Below are 16,799 nucleotides of genomic sequence, written 5' to 3'. Positions count from 1 at the left end.
TACAGTTCAAGAAGAGCAGGAGTGAGGTGTCCGTAGCGCAGTGGGCTGTGGTGGGGCGGCCCCTGGATTCTGAGCTGTCCTCGTGTGGTTGACACGGGGCTGGTGTGGTTGGATACTCAGTTCGTGACCCAGTAGAGCACGCACCCTGTAGGTGAGAAGGACTGGTCTAGTTTCCTCCTCACTAGGCAGGGAGGGATAATGACACAAATGAAGGCAAGACTGTTTGCAAATGGGGGTACACAGTAGGCAGCCAAGATTGTTTTTTAAAAGATAAAAGTATATTTGCATGACTGAAAGAGCTCAGAGTCCAGGCCACTGTCTCCTTAAATCAACTGACCAATAAACTATGGCCAGACCCTTGTGCCAGTGAGTGTGTGAGTGTGCTTCACCAGGTGAGAAACTTGCCTAAGGGGAGATCTTGGCACTTCCAGCTGACAGCAGGTGTAGTTTAAAATGAGATGTCTTAATCATCAGGGAGAATCCCTAATTCAGCCATCTTTTCGTAGTTTCAAAATGTGATTGTAAAAGTAATTTTACTTATGTAAGACTGCACAGGAAGGACCACGTAACAACGAGCGCCCGCTGGCTCCCCCACCTCGTCTCAGGAGGTCCCCCAGGCCCCGGCTCCAGACCTGCGGGGCTGCTCGGCGCCCAGCACAGCCCGGGCTTCGCTCTCCCAGGGAGCTTTTATGCTCGCTGCTCGCGTGCAGGCTCCTGTCCCCACGCTCTGTCTGGTGGCTCCTTCTCCCCCAGTAGCTCTCACCTCCTTCTAGAGTGCTTTCTGACCAAACTACATGTTAGATCTTCACTCAGCCCGGATTCTTTCTCCTCCTACTGTTTGAGCGATGACACTCTACCGCCCAGGGCAGACTGAGTGCCTGTCTGTTCACTCGTCCAGCGTGATGAGGGTGCACCTCCTTCAAGAGTCAGTGTGTGTGGCTTTTACGTTTTTTTACTGCTCAAAGAAGAGGTTACAATGGCATTGCTGGAGTGGAACATTTTCTAACATTATCACCTGGCTGGTGGTAGGCTCATATCCATTTGCCATTTTTCAATTCTGATATATGACATTTAACCATAGACATTTGACATTTAAAGAAGTTGCATGTGCAGTGGGTATTTTGGAATTAAAAGAGCAAACACCTATTACTGTATAAAATCCCAAATCCGAATATTCAGACATTTTATAATTTTAAAAGACAATTTTTTTTTTCAAATATAACTCCAAACAAAAGCCAAATCAGTATTGGCCAAGCATAAGAAGATAGTACACTAAATTTTTATAGCGTGTTTCTGTGTACAAGAATGACTATGAAATTAAATTGTCTTATTTCTAGTGATTTTCTCCCATAAGCAATAACAGTCACTGCTAAGAGGGTTGCCAGCAAACTTATCAGAAATATTTTTTGAGGAATATTCTAGTTTTCAAAACAAATGGTAGCTGTCAAATTCTTACTATATAATCTAAAGTGTTAATCCATGTACTGTATTTCATTTGTAATGAATCATTGTGATAAGGTTAACACTTTAACAAAAAACACAAATAAGAGAGCACCAAAAATGAAAATTACTTTGCTTATGTTTCTGTATTAGAATTTTATTTGCTAAAGGGTAAAAACAGATTTGCAAAATTCACAGTTAAAACAATAGTTTTAAACCTTTTATTCCTAGCCCTTACTGCCTTCAGGAAGGAAAGAACATCTGGTTATTTAAGGAACACAATATGTTCACATTTTCTATGACTTTTGTTTCTAATTGGGTTTTTAAATTTTTTTTTGAATTTGAACAACTAGTTAGAACAATGTTTTTTAATCACTTCATATTTTTCACACTGCCCTCCTTCTATCCCTCCACTTCATTCAGTGGATTGTTTTTGGAAATCTGCTCAGTGGCTCTAATATGATAAAGACAAGAAAATGAGAATTAAGATTGTGGTGTGAAGATCTAAGTATAGAAACCATATTTACGGTTGAACAGAGTATAGGATGCTACCAAAAGACATTTGACATCTATTCTCTTCATATAGCATGCATCTAAACAAATTTTGAAATGTCACATATAATGGCAATTTCATTTATTACAGATGCAAATCACTAGCTATTACAAATAGAAGAATTTGTATGAGATGCTACAGTAACTAGGATTACACTATTTTAAAAACTAGTGAAGCTACAGTTTTTGTGTGAAAAAGGTGGTTGGGAAGACCTGGCTTCAGCTGTTGCTTTGCACTGACAAGCTGTGAGACCCTGAGCAAGTCTCTAAGCTTCCCCTGGAGCCTCGGCTCGTTTATCTGCAGAAGGAGGAGCTGGCTCTCTGCAGTTCTGAAATTCTGACAGTCTAACTGAAGCATATGAATTAAGCTCTTTGCTATGTCTTCTTTGTTCCATAATATTTGAAGGTGGTAACAGATTTTCAAATAATTCTGGCATATAGCAAATTAAGGAACTAGATGTCCTCAAGTTCAAGTTGTAGGGTTAATTCACCATCTTGATAAAAATGGCAGCTGATAAATATAGAATTGGCTATGGCTTCTGTGGAATGGGGATATAGGTTCCAGAAACATGCTCATAAGTGAGATCCACCTCAATTATAATGTATGGTATTTTGGAAGAGGCTTATTATTTGAGTCAGAATTCAATTCTGCCATTTTTTTCTTAATAGCAACCAAGGCAGGACACAAAGCTTAATTCTAAAAATGAGCAGGATCACAAGGAGGAATAATTGGTAAAATAAATATGCAAATAGCTAAGGTGCTGTGAGGATTCTAAAGGGAAAACTGTCCTATCTGATCCTGGGAGTCAGCATCTGTAAAGGTAGATCTGTAAAGCCACTGGAGCTAGCTTGGAAGCCTACAAGCTTTTTGGCCTTGGGAAAGCCACATAACCTTCACTTTGCACAGAAAAAGAATGAGTAAAGTTAACCTGCTTGGCCTACCTCATTGCTCATGGTTAAGACCAAATTAAGCACATTGAAGTGCTTAGAAACTGTGAAGGAGTATGATCCAATTATTATAGTTTACAGGCCCATTATTTCAGTCTGTTCAATTGAGAAATCTTTTCACAGTAAAGCCTATATCTGATACAAAATAATTAATGCTCAGGCTCTATTTGCAGTGTCCAGTTTCCAGTGAGCAATTGCCACTGGGCTTTAGGGACAGTGTTGTAAGATAAGTGCTTTTCTGAAGCTCACAACGAACTTAGTGGGGCTGAGTTCCTTTTATTTTTATTTTACTGAGTCAGTCAGCAGCACTCAACATTTCTCGCATAGGAAGCTGGGCCTGGGAAGAGTGTACTTTCATGCCCCAAAGCTCGCCAGTCTGCTCGTCTGATTACTCAAATTTCAGTCTACTAGTTTACCTTGTAGAGGCTTGTGTGTTTATACACTTACTCCCACCTATGAGAATCAGAAATGACTCAAGTATTTTAAGCGTTTCATTGTTGCTAATTAAAAAAAAAACATTTAAAGCACTGGGATGTCTGAAGTTTGAGAGGATAAGGCTGGGCTCCTAGCCTCATCCTTCCCTCTCTTTTCTTTCAGCGTAAATGGCCTCTTCATGACTTTATAATTGACATTCACTACACAAAAAACTCTGTCCATTTGTGGATTTCTATAATACATATAAACTTGTTGGTGTTTTCTTCTTGTAGTACTGGATTGATCTCATTAGATCAATTGTAAGTCAGTTTGTTCATAGAGAAAGGGTGCTCCAGTTGGGCAGATCATTAGAGACAATTTAATTCAACCACAAAAGAGAAGACCAAGGATTCAGCAAGAATGAGTTTCCCTCAATCACAAGGATGGCTGGTAACAGAAATAAGATTTGACCCAGTGTCCCAATTCCTAACCCAGGCTTCTTGCTGGACACTACATTTGCCAAGTGACATTAGTTGTCATTTGATACTCACTGAATAATTTCTAAGTGGGTCAGCCATTATATATTTAACTAAAACTACCACCTTGCTAGGTTAGCCATATGAAAGCCCCTTACTCTACAGCTTTCTTTGTTTTTTTTTTCCTATAGATATCACCATCCATGGACTTGTTCTCAAGAGCCTTTTAAACATGACTGCCTCCTCTTGTCATGTTTCAGAAATATCAGTTTAATGTCCTATATTTTGGATCATTATATGTTTTTACTTGGTAAGACCCTGAATGCAAAAGTAAGGAATGCCTTTTTTTAGATACTTAGGTTATTACTTTTTTCTCTTCAACTTCAGAGAACACATTTTTTTAATGCTTGTGTAGGACTGGTTTCATTACACCCTTATATTATGTACACTAAGTTATTGAAATAAAAAGTACTATATTAAAATCTTGATTAAAGATATTTTTATCTTATTAAGATAAAAAGTACTCTGCTAAAATTAAAAAGTATTAATAATGTTGATGGATTTAATATATAGAATTCTGCAACTAGAAGAGTGAATAATTCTTAGGACAATCAACCATATTTAGTTAGGGAAACATTACCAAAATCAAGGTTTAGATAACATATTCATTTCTCCCTTCAATGAAACCAAACAAATCATACAAGTAAAGAATTCATATGATTATTTTAGCAATTTTTCCCATCCTGTATGATTCTAAGAATTCCTAATGCTGAGTTGACAGAATCTACCTCATTTGTAAGCCAAAACTCATATACCTTGTTGACTAGCAACCTCATTCTTTATTCCTTTTACAGATATTTCATAGTTGTAGTTATTTTTCACAAAAAATATATACTTATACAACTTAACATGTACATATATACACAGACAAAAAAACATGGGACCTTTGATTTTCACAGACAGGCTCCTAAACCTTACCATAAAAAAAAAAATGCTACTTTATGTATCAGAGAAAGGATGGATTATATTTGATAATGAAATTTTGTGTAGGAGAAGTGATAGAGAATTGTGTATCTCTGCAGAAAATGGATATAAGCAAAAGAAAATATAAATTTTAAATCAATCAAAGAATAAATAGAGGACATATTCAAATGTCAGAGTCAACAACCAAGGAAAAAGCAGAAATCTTTTAGAATCAAAATTTATATTGAACTTGGAGACCCAGTCGATGAGACAGAGCTTTGGCAACGGAATCCACAGACAGACTGACGCAAAGACAGTTTGACAACTGCCAGCATGACTACTGGGAGCTTCGCCAAAGAGCCAAAGGCTGGGATTACCAACCAGTGCCTGGTGTTCTCATACTTGTGTTTGAAGCTTTCTCTGTTCTACTTCATCCAATATTTGTGTTTGGCTCAAAAGCATCAAGGATTCACAGATTTTTTTAGATCATTAAATGTTCTTATTTTCAAGAAATATAACGTTAGTTGTAAAAGAGCACACTTTTTCTCTTAAGTGTAAAGAAAATTTTGGTGACTTACTCTAAGTTCAAATAGAGAAATCAACATTAGAGTCTATTTAAATCTTTATTAGGTTACTCTTCATCTACAAAATAGTAATACATATTGACAGTGTGAACTGATTTAGTGTTTCCTTCTATGAACTCTTGTAGAACTGGTCCTTCTCGTAGTTCTAATGTCTTGCTTTTCACATAGCCCCTGAGGCCTGCTTGGATAAGTTGGCCCCTCAAGGGCACCAATGATAATCAAACGTGGTTTGTCAGGAGGTGCACTTGCTCAGCTCCTCCCTGAGTTACAGGGAAGGCAAGAGAGCAGAACAACTTTCCAAGGGACAAGAGACGTGTACTCCAGTTTCTCATGGTGATGCCCACCTAGTCTGCTGAGTTACTAGCCAGTGAGGTGTGTGAGTTTTGGCCTACAACTCTTGGTAAATTCTTTTATTAGGCAGTGCATCTGCTATTACACAAATTCCACATTAGGGATTCTTGGGAGTCATACAGAGAAACCAGTTTTTCACCCAATCTAAAATTGCATATATCCTACTTGGAAAGCTTACCTTTGGATCTCGAAGGAACAGAGCCTTAAGAATCAGTGAGTGTACATCCCCAATTAGTGGGTAATGCATCAGAAGGCCAAGACACGTCTGGTAGTTACTAGAGATCACTAAATAAGAGGGAAAAAAAATTCAGAAGCAATACTGTTGAAGATATTTGCATTACTGAGAGTAAAAAAATAACAACTTAGACTTAAAGAAAGCAAACTAATAGCTCAATTGATTAGATAAAAGGAAATGGGGAGAAGGGATCTTTACCGAATCACCCTTGAAGCAGCTTACTGAACTGTTAGCTGCGACCTAATGTAGAACATTCATCCTTACAGAGTACTGGAAGGAAGAGCCTCACGTATAGATATTTGTGTGCATTTGCAATATAAAAAAACTCTTAGAGGCATGCATATTTATTGCCATTTATATAGTTGTGTTTAAATGTCTCTAGTTATGCTGCTTAGAAATTAGTAAAAAAAAAAATCTTACAAATGGGAAAGAACTAGCTTAAAATTCTCACAATTTATAACTTACGCATGTCATATTTACATAAACATTACATTATTCAAAATAAAATAAAGTTTCTTCAAATTATTTGTTTTCCTGATAACAAGGAATTTAGGGAGAATATTTGTGCATTTCTTCAAGGAAAACTCAAAATCTTCACAGATAAGCCTACCTATGCTCCTTAGACTTTTCTTTTTTCCAAATCAGTCTAATTATGAGTGCAATTATTAAACACATCTTCTCAAGTAGGTCTAGGTAAACTGCTTCATTTCTTAGCCATCCATCTGCCTCTGCCACTGGCCCACTAATGGTGCTGCTTTTGCAGGCCACACTGGCAGCCTCCACAACAATGGTTGGGAGGAAACCGCACATACAGCTTCCTATGGCTGCAAGCGACTCCTTTTCATTAACCAGAACAGTTAGTTGAAAATATTCCATAGGAAAATACAGCAGAAACAACACAAAGCAAAAAATAAACAATTGTTTGTGGTGAGAAATACCCTGAGTCTTACATTTTTTTTCCCCTTCTTCTGTTGGAAACACCATTTCTTGTTGTAGTTTCCCACTCCCTCCCCCTTCTCATAAACATTATGGGGAAAGGAGACAGGACTGGGCAACATGAATAATTATGATCTATGTGAGGAACCACTTTATCATCTTCATTTCCATGGCTGATCTGACAACTTGTAATTTCATACATCTGCTTTCACTTGTAAAGCACTTACTTATCCTAACCTTTCTATATGTGTTCAAACTCTTCTTACTCTTTCATTCTGTGACATTCACATTCAGTTACCTGTTGTCCTTTTTTCTCTAGAATTCCAAAAGCTAGGCTACTGACAATAGCACATTTTCATACAGAGTTTTGAGATCTAACAAGAAATATAAAACTTGAGACAACCATTATTATAAAACAAGTCATTTTATAACATATCAAGTTATTGGCCCAAATGCTGCAATGATTATGTATTAGTAACTGACCCTAGAAGAATTCTCGTATATGTTATAAGAGAGGCAGGAGAGTTTTGTAGAAATTATTCTGGGTTCGGGATTCAGAAATGTAGGTTTGGATCCTGGGACACCATCTGTACCTTTCATAAAGTTGCCTGAAGATTAAATGCCTGAAGATAACCTATGTGACTAATTCACAGCAGCTGCTCACCTCTCTGAGCTTAGTCATCTAGAAAACAACTTTCCGATTTAAAAGAAAAATATCTGCTTCCATCATCCAATCCAATAATTATTTGTTGAGTACCTAATCCATGACAGGCCCTATGTAAAGAGGGGATGCAGAGATCAAGAAACCAGTCTTACCCTAAAGTACAGAGGGCAGACGGGCAACAGCAGGCACTACTGCAGTGCCGTGTAGACAATGGACTAGTGAAGGCTTTCTGAGACCACACCCTATGCCAAGGCCTCTACCTGCATTCTTTCATTTAATTCCTATGACTGTCTTATTATAAGGGTACAACCATTATCCCTGTTTAACAGATAAGAAAACAGATTTGGAAAGGTTAAGTCATTTGCTTAAATCACACAGTGATTTGGGGTGGAACATGATTTGAAATTAAGAAGTCTAGGTGCAGGGTCTGTACTCTAGCATTGTTTTGAAAGGCCATTGTTTTGAACATTAAATGAAATAACGGATGCAAATAGTCATTGCAGATGGAAACGTCGTTTGTATTATTACTCTTTGCTAGTAATTTTAAGTAGCTGGGAAGGTCAGCGTAACCAAGTCTCTAAGATAGTCTGATACAGATAGGTATTTATTTGGAGGGACCAGAGAAACAATCCTATGTTATTACCATGTGACAGAACTTTTGAAGCTATCAGAAGCTGTAAAATACATAAGAAGCCAAATAACATAATAATATTCTACTTACAGAACAAGTGAAGGAGCTAAGAATACTTTTTCTCTCACTTCTCTCACCCATTCATCCATCCATCTCTCCACTCATTTGTCCATCTGTCCACCCACCTATCCATCTAGTCACTGAACGTAATGAATGTTTCCTAAGCATCTACTAAATCCTGGACACACAGACTGTGCCAGGCAATGGCACTAGGATATAATGGCACATGAGTCTGAGCTCTGAAGAGCAGCAGAACATGACACCCTGAAATGTGGCTATAGAAGTTCAGGACATGCCATGTCAAAATAATGATGCTTTGGTATATTATTATTTTGAGCTGTAGGCACTTGAAAAACAGCAAATGTAGGGAGAGGCTTTCTCTGAACTCTCCCTATCTGCCTAAAGAAAAAACTTCCAAAAGGAACTCAGTGGTCATAAACCCCCCAGGACAAGCTTTGTCACAAACTATCATTCCTTCCATCTATTCTTCTAAGGGTCCATTCATCTTCCTAAAAATCATTTACTTTCCCCCTAAAAGGACTATATGCCCCTGTCCCTTTCTCTAATAAGATGGTTATTTAATCCTAAATTCTAAAACCATCTCTTTAAGAGGTTTCTCCCTGAGTATCTTCCAAGTACACATGAGGTATACACGTTGATAAACTTGTGTGTTTTTCTTTTGTTAATCCAGAAAAGAATGCCAGTTGAAAACCTAAATGAGTAGGGGTAAAGTTTTACCTTCCCTAAAGCCTACTGCCTTCAGATAATGCCATCTCTAATTAAAGAAAATTAATACTTTTAGAGCACTTTTAACTTACAATTATGTATGCTAAGTATTAAGTCCCTTTTGAATAATTGTGCTTACTTTAGTGTAGGCCAAAGAGAATTATACAAACTGTTTTTAGCCGGGATCTGACAGAATAGAATTTAGTTTCGATCTTTACAATATAATTTTGTTGATCTTGAAAAACTCATCTACACTACCGTTCCTTCTCCAGCATACTCCTCCTTCTCAGAGCAGGGCAATGAAATGGAAAGAAAAGTGTAAGATTAAAAAGACTGAGTTTTGGTGTCGATCTACCTGAAATCAAGTATGTACAGGCTGTAAAAATCAAGTGTGAAGCCACACTCCAAGAGTTTATTCAGGGAAGGTTAAGACAAAGGCAAATGGTATCTATGGAAACTGGATTTGGAATCAGGCGATCTAGATTAGGATCTAGATTAGATGTAGATCATAATGCTGGCCTAGTAGTCACTTATTATGTGTGTGAATTTAGGCAAGTTGCTTAACTTGGTGAATCATTATTTCCCTTATTTATAAAACAGAATAATGCTGACCCTATCTGTAGGGTTTCTGTAAGGATGGCACAGATGCAATGTAGTGTTTCCCCATCTTGCTTAATTCTTACTGAACAGCGTGCACTCCCTCTGCACGAGGCAGAGCTGACTTCTCTGTCTCTGCCTTTAAAGGGTCCACCACTGTTCCAGAGCCATCTAAGGGGACTGGCTTAAGCAGTTTCTCCAGTAGGAACAAAAAGTAATGGAGCAGTAAAGATGATCAGAGGACATGATTGTTTTGAGAAAGTTTAAAGCAAAATGGATAAATAAATTATGCATAAGTCAAAGTTAACTATACCTACTATTGTAACATTTGAAAATAAAACACTATATGAAGTATTTAATTTCATATTTATATATACTTTCTCAAGCTAACAAAATGGACTGGGAATAACTACCAGAGAACACAAAACTAAATGCAGACTTCTTTTAATTTCTCTAAAATTAAAAAAAGTAATATTCATCACTTATTCAGTACTTATAATGTGTCTGGCAACTTGCCATACATTATATGAACACCCAATGAGTCCTCCTAACCCCCCACGAGGAGAGGATTACCATCAGCTCCATATTACGGATGAGGAAAGGGTAGTGCAGAGTGGATAAACAATACACTTAGGGCCGGAGGGCTCCAGACGGCAGAGGCACAGACCACAGTCTGTAGCTGAGAGTCCCAGTCTTCACCACTGTATTATACTTTCTGGCATTACTAGCAGAGTGTTACAGCAGGGCTATCTGGGTACAGAAGTCAAGTTCAGACACAGCACAGGTAGCTTCGGAACACTATGTTGTGAGCCACAGAGAAGTCTCAAAGCTATGCTGAAAAAGCCCTCAGTGTATAAGGCCAGGTACAGTAAATATTTACAAGCAGGCATAAATTATAGTCATCAGCTGTAAAGTGGCAAAGAAGTCAAATAATCATGGATTAAATATAAAACAAAAACAATGAGCTAAGAAAACAAAACAAAAAGACAACCTTAGGCTTTAACATCACTTATCACACCTCTCCACTGAAAACAAAGCCAACCTGTCTGTGGCTTGCAAGCTAGCTGGTATGCAAAAGGCATTCAGTACGTGCCATGTGCTCTAGAGTGCATTTGTTGAGGGCCTACTACATGCAGGAAAAAAAGGAGAATTACAGTATTTTCTGTATTCAGTTATTTAAAAACCCTTTCTATTTTAACTTTCCCAGTTATAAATGGTAACATACCAATTGGGATTTCAAATGGACCAGAAAATCAGGTGGGGATAGAGAGTAATCATAAATAAAACAACAAAACTTTTATTGTTTGCAGTCTTGGAGAAAGCCAAGTATAAACAGGCTCATAACCTTCTCTGACAAAGTGATTTTTGTCTAGTGTCTAAGACCTGCATAAGATTTGGCCTCGCTTTCCTCCTTGGTTGCCACTGCGGCAGCTGCCTCTGAGCACCATCAGTCACTACACCCACCCTCCACCCTGAAGACAGACCCGCATTCTTTTGTAAACAATGGGATGGTCCTTACTCTAGAGCACATGTTGTGCAGAATAATATGAGACTTTTAAATTAGAGCTTTGGAAGAGGAAAATCTCAAATTCAGAGTAGCCCACTCTTTTCTCTAGAAAATGACTTTAAAAATTGCTCTTCTCACTGGTTTTCAGGTTTGATACACATTAAACAGCTTATTTTAATCAGAGATCAAACATTAGAGATCTTTATTCAAGAATTTATACCTTTAAACATACAGTGTTGCCAATTGAAAGGCACTTAAGTAAGCAAGCATTCAGGTGCAGAACTGCTAGCGGCTAGAGTGGCAGAGAAGGAACACTGTCCTAGGCAAATCACAGGACAGCATGCTAGCTCGAGGGTGCCACAAGAGCTACGAAATTTGAAGTTAACCGTACAGGCTTGAGTTTTCTTCACCATATCTATCTCATTACCCATGGAGGGAATAAATGAGCTGACACAGTAGAAAAACCTTTAAGTCTTTTAATGCAAGTTATTACCATTAATGTAACAACTGAAGGGATGTGCTCAGAATCAGGGCCCAAGTTTTATTTCCACATGTATAAAATGCCCTGGAAAAGAAGTCTGAAAGACTTTAGTGGGTAATAAGATTTAGGAAAGAAATAATAAGCCTTATTCAGTTTCTGCCTCTCTTAATTTTTAACCCAAATGAAGGAAAACCATAGATCAGGTTTTCTATTTATTTAATCTGAATACAGCACACACATGCATATACATATATATATATTTATATATACACATACATATATGTACACATGTACACATTTTATTTCATGGTAATTAATGATTTTTAGTGACAACTCAGAAATAGAGATCAGTCAGTAGAAATGGGTGAAAAGATATTTAAGGAGTGTTCATAGTATCCCCCCTTTTTTTCAGTTACTTTGTGTATTCATTCATTTAATAAAAATTTATTAAATACCTATTTCATTCCATATATTAAGTTAAGTCCTAAGGGCATGACAAGAAATGAGACACAGTCTCAACTTTGTCTTCATATTCCAGTGGGAGAGAAGCATAAAACCAATTGTAACAGAGGACAGAGGAGACAATGGTGGCACACAGATAGGGCTGTGACAGCTTCTAGGATGCAAGACTGCAAGGGCAGTGAGGGTGTCAGACACAAACAAGGGCAGGGAGCAGAGGCAGGACACAGAGTGGGCCCTGCAGCAGGGTGATAAGGGGGAATAGAGACGTGGAGGGAGAAAAGTAGGCAGGGATCTTGCTTACAGATAGGGATGGAGTTTCCACGTCACTCTGCATGTTAGCATTGGTTGAACGACTGTCAGGTGATCACATTTGTGTTTCAGAAAGAATGACTCTGGCACAGGGTGATCTGTGGGAGGGAGGAAGGAGGGGCCAGAGGCAGGGGGACAGGAAAAGTTCCCTGTAACACTACAGAGAAGATGAATACCTGAAGGAAGAGAGGGCCAGAACTTGCTGGGAAAATCGGGAGGTCTTTGAATGTGATTACATTTGGGGAGTGGGTGCTTATGAGAGAAACAGAAAAGCAAAAGCAGACAATAAGAAATTTTCAAGAAAAATATTAACACATCTACATAATAAGGCAACTTAAAGAATACAGCAACTCGTAATGATTTCTTTGTGGAAGCTTTAACCACACTTTATTTTTCTGGAAATTATATGTGCACAGAGTTTAAGAGTCAAATCATTCTGTCAGTCTGGTTGGGACACAGCACCTGCAGTCTCCCATCCCCATTTCTCACTCTCCAGAGGCACCTGCTTTCTTTTAGCTCATTAAAACAATGTTGTACCTTCCACATTGTGAAAAACAGGCTAATGATACTATCTCTTATTTTAAACATCACCTACTGACTTCCCACTCAAGGGACAAGGCTTTCCTCATCCCTGGCACGGAACTCCATCCCTCCACCGAACTCCACATCAGACATGCATTCTCTGTCTCTCCCCTCATGGAGTTGTGTCATAATTTTGGTTAGACTGATTTTTAGTTTTCATTTTTATAACCAGGCAAATGTTATCACAGCTGAGCAATACAATATATCATGATCCTCTCTATCCTGGGGTTTATAACAGTCTTGTTTTTTTCATTTGCCTTCTGTATGTTATTTAACACTAATTTAACCAAAAATGCTTTCCAAGTCGTATAAATCAATTGATACTTTAAAAAAATTTAGGTATTCTGTCGATTTTCTTTTACTTGCTATTGAGATTTCTCACGAGGCCTCTGGCCTGCCCCCTCATGCTGACAACGTCCTTTACCTCTTCAAGTGCTGCGCCCTTATTTCCTGGGATCCTGAGCTTCTCCTGTCTTGCTGTACTCCCTTGTTCCTCCCACATCCTCTAATAGCTTTATGCACAGGACATGGAGTTTTTGAAAACTTCTGTTTGAAAGATTTTATTTTGACACTTAGCAGTTCGGTGAGGTGCACAGTTTCAGGTTGGAAAGCCCTTTCCCTGAGAATGCTGGGAGCCCTGGCTGCAGGACTGCCTGGCCTCCAGTTTGAAAACCTCTAGCCGTTTCAATCCCTGATCCTTTACAGGGCCCCTCTTTCTCTTCTCCTTCCCCAATGTAAATGCATGACAGTGCACCTTGGTTTGTGTCTACTTTGAGATGTAATGGGCTTTTTTTTTTTTTTCATTTTTATTTTTTGATATCATTAATATACACTTACATGAACAACATTGTGGTTACTAGATTTCCCCCATTATCAGGTCCCCACCACATACCCCATTACAGTCACTGTCCATCAGTGTAGTAAGATGCTATAGAATCACCACTTGTCTCCTCTGTACTTACTATAGACTGCCTTCCCCGTGCTACCCACACTACACTATGTGTTAATCACAATGCCTCTTTTTCCCCCTTATCCCTCCCTTCCCACCCATCCTCCCCAATCCCTTTCCCTTTGGTAACTGTTAGTCCATTCTTGGGTTCTGTGATTCTGCTGCTATTTTGTTCCTTCAGTTTTTTTCTTTGTTCTTTTACTCCACATATGAGTGAACTCATTTGGTACTTGTCTTTCTCCGCCTGGCTTATTTCACTGAGCATAGGACCCTCTAGCTCCATCCATGTTGTTGCAAATGGTAGGATTTGTTTTCTTCTTATGGCTGAATAATATTCCATTGTGTATATGTAGCACCTCTTCTTTATCCATTCATCTACTGATGGACACTTAGGTTGCTTCCACTTCTTGGCTATTGTAAATAGTGCTGCAATAAACATAGGGATGCATATGTCTTTTTGAAACTGGGCTCCTGCATTCTTAGGGTAAATTCATAGGAGTGGAATTCCTGGGTCAAATGATATTCCTATTTTAGTTTTTTGAGGAATCTCCATACTGCTTTCCACAAAGGCTGAACTAATTTACATTCCCAACAGCAGTGTAGGAGGGTTCCCCTTTCTCCACATTCTCACCAACATTTGTTGTTGTTTGTCTTTTGGATGGTGGCCATCCTAACTGGTATGAGGTGATATCTCATTGTGGTTTTAATTTGCATTTCTCTGATGTTTAGTGATGTGGAGCATCTTTTCATGTGCCTGTTGGCCATCTGAATTTCTTCTTTGGCGAAGTGTCTGCTCAGATCCCCTGCCCATTTTTTAATTGGGTTATTTGCTTTTTGTTTGTTGAGGTGCATGAGCTCTTTGTATATTCTGGATGTCAACCCCTTATTGGATATGTCATCTATGAATACATTCTCCCATACTGTAGGATGCCTATTTGTTCTACTGATGGTGTCCTTAGCTGTATAGAAGCTTTTTAGTTTGATATAGTCTCACCTGTTCATTTTTGCTTTTGTTTCCCTTGACCGTGGACATATTTTCATGAAGAAGTTGCTCATGTTTATATTCAAGAGAGTTTTGCCTATATTTTCTTCTAAGAGTTTTATGGTTTCATGACTTACATTCAGGTCTTTGATCCATTCCGAGTTTAATTTTGTGTATGGAGTTAGACAGTAATCCAGTTTCATTCTCTTAAATGCAGCTATCCAGTTTTGCCAACACCAGCTGTTGAAGAGGCTGTCATTTCCCCACTGTATATCCAAAGCTCCTTTATTGTATATTAATTGACCATATATGCTTGGGTTAATATCTGGACTCTCTATTCTTTTCCACTGGTCTATGGCTCTGTTCTTGTGCCAGTACCAAATTGTCTTGATGACTGTGGCTTTGTAGTAGAGTTTGAAGTTGGGAAGTGAGGTCCCCCCTGCTTTATTCTTCCTCGTCAGGATTGCTTTGGCTATTCAGGGTCTTTTGTGGTTCCATTATGAATTTTAGAACTAATTGTTCCAGTTCGTTGAAGAATGCTGTTGGCATTTTGAGAGGGATTGCATTGAATCTGTAGATTGCTTTAGGCAGGATGGCTATTTTAACAATATTAGTTCTTCCTAGCCAAGAGCATGGGATGAATTCCCATTTAATACTATCCTCTTTAATTTTTCTTAGGAATGTCTTGTAGTTTTCAGAGTATAGGTCTTTCACTTCCTTGGTTAGGTTTATTCCTAGGTATTTTGTTGTTTTTGATTCAGTTGTGAATGGAATTGTTTTTCATGATTTCTCTTTCTGCTAGTTCATCATTAGTGTATAGGAATGCAACAGATTTCTGTGTATTAATTTTGTATCCTGCAACTTTGCTGAATTCAGATATTAGTTCTAGTAGTGTTGGAGTGGATTCTTTAGGGTTTTTTTATGTACAATATCATGCCATCTGCAAACAGTGATAGTTTGACTTCTTCCTTACCAATCTGGATGCCTTTTGTTTCTTTGTGTTGTATGATTGCCGTGGCAAGAACCTCCAGTACTATGTTGAATAAAAGTGGGGAGAGTGGGCATCCTTGTCTTGTTCCTGATCTTAGAGGAAAAGCTTTCAGCTTCTCACTGTTAAGTCTGATGTTGGCTGTGGGTTTGTCATATATGGCCTTTATTGTATTGAGGTCCTTTCCCTCTATACCCATTTTGTTGAGAGATTTTATCATGAATGGATGTTGAATTTTGTTGAATGCTTTTTCAGCATCTATGGAGATGATCATGTGGTTTTTCCCTTTCTTTTTGTTGATGTGGTGCATGATGTTGATGGATGTTCGAATTTAGTTTGCTAATATTTTGTTGAGTATTTTGCATCTATGTTCATCAGGGATATTGGTCTGTAATTGTCTTTTTCTGTGGTATCTGCCTGGTTTTGGTATTAGAGTGACACTGGCTTCATAGAATGAGTTTGGAAGTATTCCCTTCTCTTCTGTGTTTTGGAACACTTTAAGGAGAATGGGTATTATGTCTTTTCTATATGTCTGATAAAATTCAGTGGTGAATCCATCTGTTCTGGGGATTTTGTTCTTGGGTAGTTTTGTGATTACCAATTGAATTTCATTGCTGGTAATTGGTCTGTTTAGATTTTCTGTTTCTTTCTGGATCAGTTTTGGAAGGTTGTATTTTTTTAGATAGTTGTCCATTTTGTCAAGGTTATCCAGCTTGTTAGCATATAATTTTTCATAGTATTCTCTAATAATTCTTTGTATTTCTGTGGTGTCTGTCATGATTTTTCCTTTCTCATTTGTGATTCTGTTTATGTGTGTAGACTCTCTTTTTTTCTTAATAAGTCTGGCTAGGGGTTTATCTATTTTGTTGATTTTCTCAAAGAAACAGCTCTTGGTTTCATTAACTTTTTCTATTGTTTTATTCTTCTCAATTTTATTTATTTCTTCTCTGATCTTTATTATG

General features: G+C 38.0%; 1 protein-coding gene across 8 annotated transcripts in view; it reads right to left on the bottom strand.

Moving 5' to 3' along the window:
• Window positions 1-16,799, bottom strand: part of TBC1D5 (TBC1 domain family member 5) — a 659,247-nt gene that overhangs the window by 133,235 nt on the left and 509,213 nt on the right. For all 8 annotated transcript variants that reach the window (XM_057491222.1, XM_057491228.1, XM_057491223.1 and 5 more), the window contains one exon: window positions 5,907-6,013. In XM_057491222.1, coding sequence (XP_057347205.1) covers window positions 5,907-6,013 — 107 coding nt within the window. The remainder of the gene's footprint in view (window positions 1-5,906; window positions 6,014-16,799) is intronic.

This window comes from Manis pentadactyla, chromosome 14, assembly GCF_030020395.1.
Source record: "Manis pentadactyla isolate mManPen7 chromosome 14, mManPen7.hap1, whole genome shotgun sequence".
Taxonomy (NCBI): Eukaryota; Metazoa; Chordata; class Mammalia; order Pholidota; family Manidae; genus Manis; species Manis pentadactyla.
This window is presented reverse-complemented; position numbering and strand designations above follow the sequence as displayed.